Source organism: Labrus bergylta, chromosome 24 (genome assembly GCF_963930695.1).
Source record: "Labrus bergylta chromosome 24, fLabBer1.1, whole genome shotgun sequence".
Lineage (NCBI taxonomy): Eukaryota > Metazoa > Chordata > Actinopteri > Labriformes > Labridae > Labrus > Labrus bergylta.
In genome coordinates, this window is record NC_089218.1 from 7,232,387 (window position 1) to 7,246,873 (window position 14,487).

At 42.3% G+C, this 14,487-nt stretch overlaps 1 protein-coding gene across 4 annotated transcripts in view; it reads left to right on the forward strand.

The window, feature by feature from the left end:
- zranb3 (zinc finger, RAN-binding domain containing 3) overlaps window positions 1-14,487 on the forward strand; it is an 87,298-nt gene that overhangs the window by 39,429 nt on the left and 33,382 nt on the right. For all 4 annotated transcript variants that reach the window (XM_065951982.1, XM_020656964.3, XM_065951983.1 and 1 more), the window contains 2 exons: window positions 6,828-7,157; window positions 13,863-13,996. In XM_065951982.1, coding sequence (XP_065808054.1) covers window positions 6,828-7,157; window positions 13,863-13,996 — 464 coding nt within the window. The remainder of the gene's footprint in view (window positions 1-6,827; window positions 7,158-13,862; window positions 13,997-14,487) is intronic.

Sequence of the window (14,487 nt, forward strand, 5' to 3'; positions counted from 1 at the left end):
AAGTCAGACAATCAGATATGTCAGATATCAGGTATGTCTGCAAATCACCCCCCCAAAAACTGAGATTAATAGGTGGGATTCAATCATCAAGAAAAAGCATCATTAGACGTAAGAGTCTGTCTGTGAAACGCTTTGTATGTTGAGCTATGATTACACACCTCTTGTGTACTTACTGTGAACACACCTGACAGAAAAATCACATCACAACTTCTGAACAATGTCTACAATTTGTAGGAAGTCGGAAAGACTTTATCGCCTGTTCCCGAGCAAACAGTTACTTCACAAGATTACCCATCAACAAAACAATCTCTGGCCTATTTTTCCCAACCTTTTATTTTCTATGTTTTATATTGTTTGGAAAGAAAGGATGTTGATGTATGTTTGACTTTATTTAACTAGGAGAAAACTTAAGATTTAAAGAGGATATATTATCCCTCCTTTTCCACCTTTTCAAACAGTCCCCTGTGGTCTAAATGAAACATCTGTGCTGTGCTTTGGTCAAAATATAACATGAATCAAGCACCAGAGGAGGTTTGTGAGCCTGTATAAACCAGCTCTCTGAGAACGCTCCGTTTTGGTGTGTGTGTCTCTTTAAATGCAATGACCCCCCCCCCCCCCCCCCCCCCTGAGTTTTCACAGTAGACATCACTCCTCTGTAGAGAGAATAAAAATGGAGGACCTGGTCAAATAATGTTGCTTTATTTGATGCAGGCTTATTATTGGCTCGCACTTTCTCCCTGCTCCCAGGCCTTATGCTAAGCTAAATTAAGTTAAGCTAATCTAGACATCATAATTAGCGAAACAGATCTGAGCATTGTATCAAACCTTTTAATGACTTCACATGTTATTACTCGTCAACTTTCACAACCTGAAAGTTGAAAGACGTGTGACACATTCGAGGTCCTCAGTAATTAATGACTTTGCTGTTAATGTATTCAAAGTATCAGAACGCCAAAGAAGCCGAGATGACTCATGTCACATGACCTCTTGCTCTTTTCCTGTCGGCCTGGCGAAGCTTGGAAGAAAACTCTGTGGACCATTTCTCCTGCTGTCTGACTCATGGCAGGCTTTTGTGAATAAACAGTCGAGGAAGAAGTGTGATGAGAGGAAAAGAAACGAGCGATTGAATTCACAACTCTCAAGTCGAAGAAGGAACAATCACGAAGTCGTGAAGTAGAGATTTGCGTGATTAGCCAACTGAACTATTGACCTTTGTCAGCTTTGCTAGATGGCACCAGAATTAGTAGTCGTTGTTAAGATTGATTTTTTTAAGATTTAAGGAGTTGTTGAGATTTATTTCTGGCTTTTTGTGCCTTTAATTGAGGGATAGGACAGTAGATAGAGTCAGAAATCAGAGAGAGAGAGAGAGACTAGGGAATGACATGCGGGAAAGAAGCCACAGGCCGGATTCGAAGAGTTTCAAAGGTGCAGAGGTGTCGTTCTTTTCCATCACTGACTATAGGGAGACTTTACAAAGACAATGTCACAGTGTCCTTAAAGGGACAAAAAAACATTTGATTGGAGCTCTGGTGGCTGTAGTACTACGGGGGGGGGGGGGGGGGGGGGGTGTCTCCTTTCCCTCATGTCGTTCCCTACTCTCTCTCTCTCTCTGATTTCTGACTCTATCCACTGTCCTATCTCTCCATTAAAGGCACAAAAAGCCCCCAAAAATAAATATTTAAAAAAAGCATTTGATTGATATGATGTATAAAAAAAAAAATTGGGACCTTAATTAATCGAGATTAACGCATTAATGCTGACAGGCCTGATTTGTATTGATGTAAGCCGATAATGCTGCTTTAACGTTGTGTCCAAGCTGTACGGTTTTTCTAATCTTTGTAACAGAATCAGTATTGGGATGGAAAAAAAGGCATCAGAGCACCTGGAATAATATAATTCACTAAAAGTGGTGACCAAAAACGTGCAGACACCAAGTAACCACATTTTTTTAAGGTATGCAGAAACCACCCCATTGACAGGAAAAACCTTTCTCAGTGTGTAATGTTTCAGCTTTGAAGCCTTTTTCTCGACCAACTTCCATCCTTGCAGCGTAAAAAAAAAAAAAAAAAACGGAGGTGCTGCACACATTTACAGAACACAACGAGAAACAAAGCAAAACTCCAAACAATGATGTTATATTTGCGAATTCAATTCAAAGCTGTCTCGCATTAGTGACATGCGTCTTTGTAAGCGAGTAAAGGAATGGTGATGTTGTGTGAGTACATCAGAGGACATGCTGGCTGTGCTGCAGGTTTGTTTGCAGCTCGGTACATTGGAAGGGATAAGGGTGCACTTAAAACACACACTCGGCACCTCAGCCTGTCGAGCAGCGCAAAAAAAAAAAAAACACACACCCACACACTCTCCCACACACACACACATTTTTCCGACAAACCCCCCCCCCCCCCTCATATTTCATGCTGCAGCAGATGCTTTAATAACTATTCAGCAATCACACTCTCTTCTTTGTCACAAGCACCGCTCTGCATTCACAGCAGCAGGCAGTGTCAGCCCCGCTAGATGGGGAATTTAACAACCTGCTAAATTTGTAAATGACAGACTGTGCTGGAAAATAACAACCAGTGTTTATGGAGATGTCTCACTACTTGGCACTGCAATCCCCAGCTTGTGGAAATATGAGGAAAATAAATAATAATAATCAGGTGAGACCTTAAAGTGTGACATGAGAGATGCTATTTCAACAACAGCCCATAAAAGATATGACACTATCACGGGTTGTGTCAGTGGAATTAAGAAAAAGATTCCTCAGCATGCCGACGCAGAAGGGCTTCATATTCAAAGTAATGGGACAGCAGAAGTTTCACAGGCTTTTGGCTTTTGGTGTCTGTGGATTTGAGCAGCATGGCCAAAAAAAAAAAAAAAAAAAGAAGACGGCAGCTGTAGAGGAAGAACAGTCATCGTGCAAAAGGATATTAGTCTGTTGCAGCAGAATGCACAGGGATAAAAAAAAAAAGCCCAAAATAATAAACAGAAACCTTGATGGAACCTTGAGGTGTTAACAGAAATGGCGGGTTAAAAGCAGGTTAAATTTGACCGAGTGTCAAATTGACAAATAGACCCTTCACTTTAGCCATTTTCCTTCTCTTTTTTAAAACATTTCCACCTTCAAACTGTAAAATGTTGTCAGTGAAAGGATACTTGGGTTACCACTTGAGTCTTGCATTTCAACTGCGAGGACGTGTAATGCTTCCAGTTGTTACCAGCTGTATCTACCTAGCATTAGCTGTAGCTCCGCCTCTTTTGTGCAGCTGCTCCGAGCCCCCCCCCCCCCCCCCATGTCCACCTCACGTTATATCCAGGAAGAGAAACGCTGGCTGTGCGCTCAGGAGTGTTTGCATTCATTGCGTTTCTGAGCGCTGCTCGTCCGTCCTGTCTCCATGACAACAGTCCGTTGACAGCGTCCGCTGTATGACCGACACTGCTCCATTACTTTTGACTGCATGTTTAATATTTAAGATCGTTTTTTTTTAACCCGATGTGATGTACAAGACACGATCTGTTAGGAGGCTAAAATACAGAGAATATCATACATTATGAAAAGAGCGCCGCTGACGTCAGCAGCGCCTTTCTGAAAAGATTTTCAACTTGAGCGCACAAAAGCGGCAGAGATTTTTATCCAGGTGGCCGCTTTCTGCTGTGAACGCTCTCTTCCCGTTGAAAACAACTGGAAAAAGACGTTGGTGCGGAGAAAAAAAAAACGCTAGGATGGACACGGTTGAAAAACTTTTCAGAAAGTGCGCTTGTAAGAAAAAGACGCTCATTTTCCAAATGTAGGATAGACCCTGTAGTTTTCCCGCCTACTGGTCGTGTCTTGTACCCACATCCTCTTTGCTCTGGGTCTGAAAAAAAACAATCTAAAACAAAAAAAACATGACACAGCCAGCAGCGCTTTTCTGCTCGGAAAAAGAAACCCGATGTGGACACTGGACAGGGAGCATAAGTTAGCCAGCTTCTAACATGTGTTTAGTTTGAACGTTTGCTCCTTTTGCTTCCTTTTTGAAAGAGCTGCATCAAGCAACTCTCTCACTGAAGCCCAGCGGACAACATTTAGCAAATTTACAGAGAAATCGAAACAAGTTTTAGTACAGTTAAAGTTAAAAGATGAGTTTTTATTCATGGTTTATGGCTTTCCTTATCTTTATCTTCTTCTACTGCTTTAGCTTTGGTGGCCATCATTTCTCATTTATAATCATTTCAACAACAACAACAGCTTCCATTAATTGGACAACAATTTAATCACCGCTTGCAAAGTTACGGAGCGCTGTTTTTTTTTTTTTTTTTAATCAAACTGTCACGGATTATAACCTCCCAAAAAAAAATAAAGACGGCGTTCTGCATCTCATGTGGATTAGTCTGAACACTCACCAGTAAACACCCAGACAGCTTCTGTTCAACCATTTTTTTTTTCTTCCCGGGGCTGGGATCAGTGGTGTTGAGTTCCCATGTTGGCAGCTTTTTTTTTTTTTTTTTAAGGCCAGTAGCGTGGGCACGGTTCACTTCTTCTGCTCTTTCAGTGGTCGACCAGCAATTTGTCTCTCAGCACCTTACTGTGAAAGACGTATACAGGAAGAGGGCAATTTGTTTGTCTCCTGGCTCTCTACACTTCCCAGAGCACTCTATTCTCATCCTTGGTTTCCTTTATGTTTCCTTCCAGATTTTTTAGCCCTCACAAGAAAATCTAGTGAAGTCTTTAACTGTTTCCTATCAGGCGGTTTTAGAGGATCCAGTGCTTCCGTCTTGCAGCTGTTTTTTTTTAAATCCCTGCAGACTGCGATGAAAGAGTTCCTCTTTAATTGAACTACTGTAATAGTGTGTTGGTTTTCGTGTGAATCCTACTTTTTGAACGTCTGGGATGTTCCAGACTCCATTCTGGGACACTTATGAAGCCCGCTGCAGACATAATAAGGGCCCCCTGATTGGAGGGGAAACTAAGAGGGTAGACTGGTGAAGTCGAGGCACGGCCCATGTTGGATTTCCCCGTTAACATCTTCCTCGGGCGGGGACAGCTTAACACAAATTGAGCCGTCTCTCCGCGGTCTCGCTCGGCTTGTTAGCGAAAGGGGGGGAGGGGGGTGGCGGCGGCGGCGGGGACCAGGAGCCCGGAGACTCGGATGACATTTAAGGGGAGGCTGGCCTTTTGAAAGAAACAAGCCGCGCAGAGGCGGCATCACTAATTAGCCCTCTGCGTCCCGGAGTCTCACAACTTACTGTCTTGTTCGATTTTTCACACCTCAAGTTCAACAAATAATGTGAAAGGATACGATTTAAATTTAACTTGGAAAGTGAGGAAGAAGAATAACACTTCTTCTTGGAGAAGTTCGCCTCAGACTGGAAGTGACATTTTACACTCGGTTATTAATAACTGTCTTCTTGCTTATCTCTCTGTTAACCTAGAAAATAAATATCTGTGCCGTCAAACCCCTCAGTTTATGAGCAGCAGGGCCTCGGAAAAACCAAACGTAGAACAACCATTTCAAATCATGTGGAACGGCGAGGGCCTAATCCTTGCATCCATTAACATTTTTGGGGCTTAGATTCCTTCTTGACCTTCTTAAAAACGACAGTGTTTGATATGAATAAAAGTCACCGCGGAACAAGTTTCAAGGTGCAGTGACGCTGAGTCTTTAAAAGGGGGAGTCAGTAGTAGTTTGCAGCTTGTAAAACCCAAACTTTCAAATTTGGCCCCTCCCCCTGGAGTCATCGCCACCAAGAAGCGCCAGCCCACTGCCTCTGATGGCGAGATCCCACCCGGCCCAGCAACCACACGCAAACATGACATGAAACGTCAAGATGTGTCAAGTTACTGCTACCTCAGAATATCACACGTACTGTACTGGAAAAGCGGATAATCGCGCAAGCTAGCATTAGCTAAATAGCTGTGTTTGACACCTGCCTGTCAAACACAAAAGCAGGCCAACTCTGCGTCGCTCTCCGTCCAAAGTGCCCCAAATCGAGTGAAAGCCAACCCCAGGTCCCCCCCCCACTCAAGCTTTACTCTACGTCCGCAACAGCAATATTCACTGAACTCAATGGCACTAGCACATTTCATTACACATAAGCTCAATGTGCTTTACATTGAGGTTAAAAACAAAATCAAAACACAGCATACAAAAGAAAGAAAGTGTTTTCAATGGCTTCCAGTCGCTGAATTTTATCCTTCTCAAGGGTTAGGGTTAGCTGCTCACCGCTCGCTGCTGGACTCGGCACAGATGCAGCAGTTGCAGACAATTATTTTGTTTAGGTTTTTGATTGCACATGATGCAGGCAGGCAATTAGCCAAACAACGTGACATGAGCATTATTCCTCCCTGCAAATTCTATTGGCCATTTGATCACAGAACTGTTGAAATGGAGGGGGGGGGGGGTTCCAGGTGTTAAATCTGCAGCTTTGTGTTTCAATACAGATATGCTTTAAAGTCTATGGGCTTTGACAAAATGTAACAATCAGCAACCAAGAATAGATACAATAAGGATTTCAAATGATGCAAATCTTCCATTAAAGATTTGTTCTTTATACATTCCAATGCATCCCCGCATATGTCTCCCCATTACACACAATCACTCCCTCTCTAAAGTTGTCAGTAAAAGGCTTAGGATAGCTTATAACAGCACTAATGAGCCATATTGAGTTTTACTTTCATGTCAGGAGTCATTTTATCACACTGTCACACTCTTCAGATGATGGATATCTCGCCAGGGGAATGAAACTCTTCAAAGTCTGATTACACTCTGCAACTCGGCCAATAAACTAATCTTCCTCTCTCTCTCTCTCTCTCTCTCTCTCTCTATCTTTCTCTGCTGGCCCAGAGCCACCCAGGCCTCGGCAACCCCCCTCCTCATCAGAGCCGGACCGGGCATGCGTCGTCCTCTCCAGCTCCGACAGCGAGCCAGAGCTCAGCCGGGGAAAAGCCCACCAGCATCCGAAGTCGCGCAAAGACAAACAGAGCGAGCAGGAGGAGGAGGAGGAGGAGGAGGAGGAGGAGGAGGAGGAGGAGGAGGAGAGGGAAGACAAACAGAAACTGGGAGAAGCAGAGGAGGAGGACGACAAGCAGCAGCTCAAAGGCAAACAATCAGCAGGAGAGCAAGGCGACAATGGCGCCGGCGCTGGCGGCCGCCTCCCCCCTGACCACACACAGGGTAATCCCACCTGCAATCTTCTCCTTTTCATATCTAGGGAAATTGGCTGGTGCCACATTGTCACCTGCCCATATAATGCTGTTTAATATCATCACTTCAAACTAATAAGGGACTATATCTCATTCCATATGTGGCTTTGGCGTTATTATTCTTACTATTATTGGCATCTCGTTGGGGGGATATTGCCTATGTCTGCACACATGAAGCTACAGGACATATTGATTTAAACCCACTAATCTCCAGAGTGCAGCCTGATGAAACAGGAGCACCAAAAATACACACAGAATTTGAGGTTCAATCATCGCCCAGAAAAAAACTGCTGAGCTTCTGATTGTTTTTTTTTTTCCTTAATTTTAATAAAGTGGTGCGAGATCTAATTACATAAAAAGGCACAAGTTCCCTCCCGACACCAGCTCATCCTTGAAACACAACCTGCTCCCCCTGTCCTCTCTGGTTATATGTCTACATGTCTGCAAGTCTCTAAAGTGATGTGGAAAAAAACAACTTCCCAATTACACAGTGTGTAATATTGCAAATTAAGACCTCTGTGTTAAAGCACTCGTGTCTCAAAGGGAATATGCAAAGCAATAAATTGCGCTAATTACAAAGAACTAATTACACCGCGTGCAATATGAAGAGCTCTGTAAAAAAAAAAATTGCCAGACTAGCAGAGTCTAAGAAAAGCTCGTGACCTGAGAGTTGCCTCTGAAATCGAGCAGATATTTGGGGGCAGAGTTATTGAAGGGTGAAGCTGAAGTGGCAGCAAGCACAGCGCTGATTTAAAGGCGAGTACTTAACATTGAAAAGGAACATAAGCCGTTTAGGTTTTAACAGGCGAGCTATCAACCCCTATTACCCTTTAACATCCAAAGAGCGGTGTGAAACAACTTGGCGGCGTCCTTTTCTTACAGAGCCAACCCCCGTACACTCGCGCCTTGACATCTATTAATGGCCAGAGATTTTCAAGTGGTTAATTTCTCATCTCTGTTGCTACCTGTGCGCCCCCCCCCCCCCCCCAACGGTCTACAATTCAATCCCACTCCTGCTTCCCCTGCAGGGCCTTTTGCACTTTGATTCCAACCCTCTACTCTTATAGAACAAAAATACTCAGTGAGCGAAAGACTTGCTAAATAAAAAAAATAAAAAAAACACCACATGCTCTATTTAGACCGACTCTTGGGGAGAGATAAAAGCCTCGCTGTCGATTTGAAATGGCAGCACTGAAGAGACGCTGTTGGATACTAGCTCGGCCCCCCACCTTCTCTCTGGACTTTTCCCCAGAAACAACTTAAAAATATCTGCCTCCAAATGTGTCTGTCCATCTGTTTCCTGTCTATTTATCTATCTATGTGTCTGTAATGCTATCAGGCTATGTAGAGTAGCTAGCTAGCTGGAAGATTATCTCTTTACCTAGCTGTCTTACTCTCTTATCTCTTCTTATCATACCGTCTTAAATCATATATTTTTTGGTCTTCGAGGCTAGCTAGCTGTTTGGCAGCTTTTCTCTTTACATTATCTCTTTATCGGCTATTTTTCCATCCGTACAGTTAGCTAGCTAGCTAGCATACAGATTACCTATCCTTCAGGCTGTCTCTCCATTTCTGGTCGTAGCTAGCTTTCTTTGTAGCTGACTGTCTTTAGTATCTATCTGTTTGTCTAAAGGTGGCTGATTGTTGACTTCTTCATACTTATCTATCTTAGTGTCACCTATTTTTCCACCTTTATAGTTAGCTAGCTATACAGGTGTACGCTGTAGCTAGCAAGCTTGGAGCTGATTAGCTGTCCTTTTAGCTATCTCTCTGTTTGTTTGTTGTCTTTTTAACTAGCTATCTTTGAAGCTGGCTGTCTGTAGTATTAGTCAGTCTCATAGACTTTTTAAATGAGAGACATAAGCTGTGTCTGCCTCCTACATACTCAAACAGTGTGTACTGCATACTGCTTACTAACCCGACAATTAGAACGGCGAGAAACGTTGGATAAGCTGGCGTCAAGCTAGCGGTACCGTTAGTACGCAAAGCTTCGCAGCTTCATGATCATTTCAAAGGTATATGGCAACTATAAAAAGTATTTCAGTACGGTTATTTTTATTCATATGCCACTTTTTTCTGGCTGCGAGCTCTGCAATAGGATCGTCTCTGAGCCGCAGTGCATTGTGGGACGCTTTAGTGTGACCAGTGTGCTACCGTTAAGTCTTTAAAAAATAAACATCTGGACATTTCTTTCATACACAAAATTGTCCTGGTGTTGTCACCAACTGGTTTCTGACCTAATAGGGATTCTTTGGCTTTTTGGAGGCGGCCTCAAGTGGACACAAGAGGAACTGCACGTTTTTTCACTTCCACATTGGCCTCATTTTTTTAACATGGGAGGTTGGCTGCTTCTTTTGTCTGTCTACAGTCTGCCTGTTCTCCTGTGAGTGTTTATGTTTATTCCCAGTTTGGGATCAGATAGTACATCTATGTATCTGCCTGTTGGTGCAGCTCTCTCTGCAACCTGTCTGTTGCTATGAAGCTGTCTGACCTTCTGTCACTGATCTATCTGTCTGTAGTCCCCCCCCCTCTCTTTTCTTCTATCAATCCCCCCTTGGTTGTTAGTCAGTTTGTTAGTTACATACCTTTGCTGTCTGTCTCTGTCAGCGTGGGTTTAGTATGAAACACAGCGGTTGTCCAATAAAAGTGACCTATGGGGTCAGGAGCGATGCCTAATGATTTTCCTCTACCTGCCCGGTGGTTTTAGAAGGCAAACCGCAGAGCTGTCGGACGCCCACACTTCTTGATTGCTCTGAGATTACTTTCCTCACAGCACAGACAGGCAATCACTCCTCCTCTCTCTCTCTTTCTCTCTCTCTCTCTCTCCCTACTGTCTGTTGCCTCATCCATCTGCATGACCAAAACATTTAAACACATTTGGATGTTAGTTCAAACGCTTCAGCTGCACCAAACATTCTCACACTCCCTGTGCACAGTTAGATTTTTGATATCTATATCTTTTGTTTCACTGCTGAAGAAGATGAGATGACTCAGTCCAATTAGGTGTTGTTTTCTTTCCCCCCGCAGTAAAATAACAGATAAATCCCTCGGGGTGTTTTGAAGGCACTGTTCATACTGTGTAAGTGACAGTCTAATAAGACGGCTTTGTAAGATGAATTGCCCCCATCGTATAAATGGCCCACTTAATGCAGCTGGCGCGTTACCCCACTGCAAACAGGGTAAAAAAAAAAACTGCTTACAACAAATATAGTAGAGCTGCTCGGTTTCATTACAGAGGAAGAAGGACAGATAGATGGGATTTTGTGAAATGCCAGTGTCCTTAAAAAATGTTTTGGTGCAGGGTTTGTCTGGTCATTTCGGTGTTTTCAGACACCAAGTGGACCATTCCGGCTGAAGCTCGGACGAGTGAGAATCAGAGCCGGGGAAATTGCCCTCCGAGGGCAGCCGACATAAAAATGAAAGATACGGACGTCGTACAGGATAGGTCAACGAGAGGCATTGACTTATCAGGATGATGTCACCTTTCTAACTGCGTAACAGGTATCTGCGACATTAGCACTGGAACGTAACTAATGTAAACTGTCAAATTTAAGCCAATTCCTCAAATGATAGCCATCTGTGCAACAGTGCTGAATGTGAATGTGTGCTGAAGTAATGCTTAGTTTAATTCGACTAAATGCTCACGGCCATGCCAGTTGACATGAGACATAGAATAACAAACAACTCTAAAAATGTTCAAACTCTGACAATAAATCGTGTCTCTATAGAGAAATTGTCAAAAACAGTTTAGCAGAGCCTCTAATACCTTGATGATATCAGTTTATAGAAAGACTTTTTAATCATCTTACAGGACAACATGATTCTTGTCGCACTTCAAAGCATGATGGGATGGATGTGTGTCTTCCATCGCGCTCCTCTGTCACTCAGCCTTCTTAAAGCGCTTCAGTACAAAAGCCGATTCTGACCCACAACCAGAAGAGACCCGTTGCAGGGTCACGGCCTGCACTTGTTAGATGGAAACACTCTTGTCACAGACATCAGCCTGTGTCAGTATTTTCTCCCATTAACAAGCTGGAAACACACACACACACACACACACACACACACACACACACACACACACACACACACACAAAGACGAGGCAGACAACTGGCCGCGCGGAGTGATTTAAGGAAAGTATTATCAGAGTGTTATAGGTCATTGTCTAAATGAAGCGTGGTCGAGCAGCGGCGGTCTCATTTCCAGCGGCTGACCTTTTCTTGCTGGATACTGGCAGGATGAGCGAGCTACATAGCCGACATTAATGACCCGCTCCATCTCTTCTTTTCCTCTGTTTCTCTCCATCGGCGATCGTCTTTTCATCCCCCCTCACACTTTCTTCTCCCTCGTTTTCTTCTCCTTGTTCGGCAGTTTCTTGAGTAGAATCGTAGAGAAATAAATAAATTAGAAAATGTTTTTTTGCTGCACAGTATTACACAGCTTGAAAGGAATATTCAGTCTTAGGGGAAATATTCTTATTTGAGATTGATATCAATCCTGTGTTTGCATTCCTGTGGCTACGGAGCGAGACTCGGCATGTTATTAAGACATGATTAAGATGTGTTTGCCCCGGTAGACCGAAATAATAATCATAAAAACATTGCGTTACGATCAGATCATGACACATTTAATAGCCGTGTCACATTAGCATCTAAAAACAACAACATTTCGCATGAGATCAGTTCACCTCGGTGGAATCAGAGCAATTGATGGATTGAACTTTGGTGAACTTGGATAAACAAAAGCAAGCTGTCATGAAATGGAAAAAAAAAACAGGAAAAGCTATCATAGCTTATTAGTTGTGAAGCACAATCCAATTTTTTCCGTCTCCTGTCAAGAGTGTAAAACTCCAGAGAAGAGCTGTTTGCAGGCAGTTATGTAACACAAGTTGATGGAACAAACATCGCTCTTGAATACATTGTTAAGGATTTTGCACAGTACAGTACTAATTAGCCTCTTCAAACTGCAGCAGCATCACTAGCAGTCAGAAAAAACTGCTTGTTTTTCCAACTTTAAGTCAATTAATTTTCCATTATACTAGTTTTTGAAATAGTCCATTTAGCTTAAGGTGACGGGGTATCTTCTCAAACGTTACTGGAGCATTGAATATAGAATATAAATGCTTTAAAAATGTCCAAATGTCAAGATAAAAAGTTATCCTCGCACATCTATGCTGTTTGATAATTAGCCCTGATGACGTAATGAATGCGTGGATGTTTGCCGCCTTATGCTAAGCTAGGCTAATCTAGTGCTTGATTCATGCAAACTAAAACGAGAAAAAAATGTAAAACAATCCAAATATTTTCTCTCATACAGCTCTTAAACTGTATTAAACATTGCTAAAAGTTGCAGTAAGTAACCTTAACATTCTCTAAGCCCCTCCCCCGAAATGATGCACCAACCGGCACCTGACCATTGTCGCTGCCAACTTTCTGTTCCTGTTCCACCTTTAGAAAAACCGAGGCGAAGAGAGTGAGAGAAGGTGATCGACGATGCTAGTTTGAACAACATAGGCTAGTTGTGTGCGAGCCAACTCTGATTGGTTGTTTTTAATTCAGACCCGACCAGCTGTTTTTTTTAAACTCTGTTTAGAAACCCATTTATTTAAAATATATATTTTTTTTTATTGTTAGTGGCATGCAATATTGAAAGAAATGTGTTATTTCAACCAAAATTCTCGTATTATTATGTTGCCTACTGTAGCTTTAATCAACATATGGTGCAGATGTTTTTTTTTCTTTTTTACAAAATAAGAGAAGAATTCAGTTTAGCTTTTTCTTTTAGATAAATGTAACAGAATACTTGTGTGTGCACAAATATCAAGGTAGACAGGAATTTTTCAAATATGACATGTCTGGCTGGCTTTAAGTGCCTTTTTAGAATATGACAGCTGAAGAGAGTGAGGAATGACATGCAGCAAAGGGCAGAGGTCGGTTTCCAACCAGCGACCGCTGTGACAAGGACTACAGCTTCTGTACATGGAGCATGTGACATAACCGCTAATCCGTCTGGCACCCCCATAAAATGGCAATTAACCATCTAGCTTATCGATTCAAGTTTTGTGATCTGTTGAATATTTGCAAAGTGGCCCCAAAAAAAATATTGCTTAAATGATAATTGAAAATATTTGCCATTTTAAATCCTTTTTTTTTTTTTTTTTTTTTTTGGCAACATTTCAAGGCGAGAAATTCACATTTGACAGTGCTGGAAAAATTCCACATCTTTTCAATTCAAAGATTCTGCTGCAGAAACAATCTGTGGTTCCTTATTGACACATGAAAAGACGTCAACAAGAAGTGTTTTTTTTAACCATGTTTTTTTTTGTTGTTGTGGTGATGCAAGAAGCAACACTGGTTTTCACTTTCATTTACAAGAAAATGTCAAAGATAATTCTATAAAAGATCCTCTAACCAAGTCTTGAAAGTAATAATCCTCCATACATGGAAGATTTTCAAATATGCAGAGTTTATGAACCGACATTAGAAAGACAAATCTCACATCTTCTCAATATTGTGCTCTTCGTAATGAGGCTCAAATGTTGCTCCAGTTGAATGTCTCCGCGAGTCATCACCAGAGGAGCAAACAGAGGTACAAATAAAAGCTGGGAAAGCCAATAATGAGTCAATAATATACACTGAGTGAGATATAAGCCAGCCTCTTCCTCTCTCTCTGCAGACCGGAGAGCTGCGGATGCAAATGACGATGATGAGGGCAATGATGGAGAAGAAGCCAGCGCCGCCCATCCCATCTACCCGGGCCTGCAGTTCTGCGCCAGCCAGTACACAGACCGAATATATCTGTACTCAAAGGTACGCCGCCTGTGAGAGTGCTTGATTACACACATATTAGATCATTCTTAGACTCGGCTCAATCTGGTAGGGAAAAGTGTTTTATAATGATTTGACTGGCTTCTACCTTTTTTTCCTCTCTCTCCGGGTTATGATGGGATTTTAGTTAAAGCCAGGGTTGGCAATTTTCCTCCGGTTGAAATTGTCTTTAGGTCCTGACAGACATTAATAACTCAAGTGCTCTGGAAAAAAAAGAATGAAGAAAATCCGTCATCTGTAGTAAACTCCTCAAAGAAAGTTTGGAAACAATATTTTGGTCAATTATTTGGCCCCTTTGATAATACTAATTGGTATTTTATATCATTGGAAAGCCTGATTAGTCACCTTTACAATGAGGTATAACTTGTAAGGATCGTGCATTCATGGAATGAACAACACAGCTAAACGTGTGGGTGGCGCCCTAAAAAATGTTCTTCTGTTGGTATTCACTCCTGTTTTGAGTTGCTTGATGG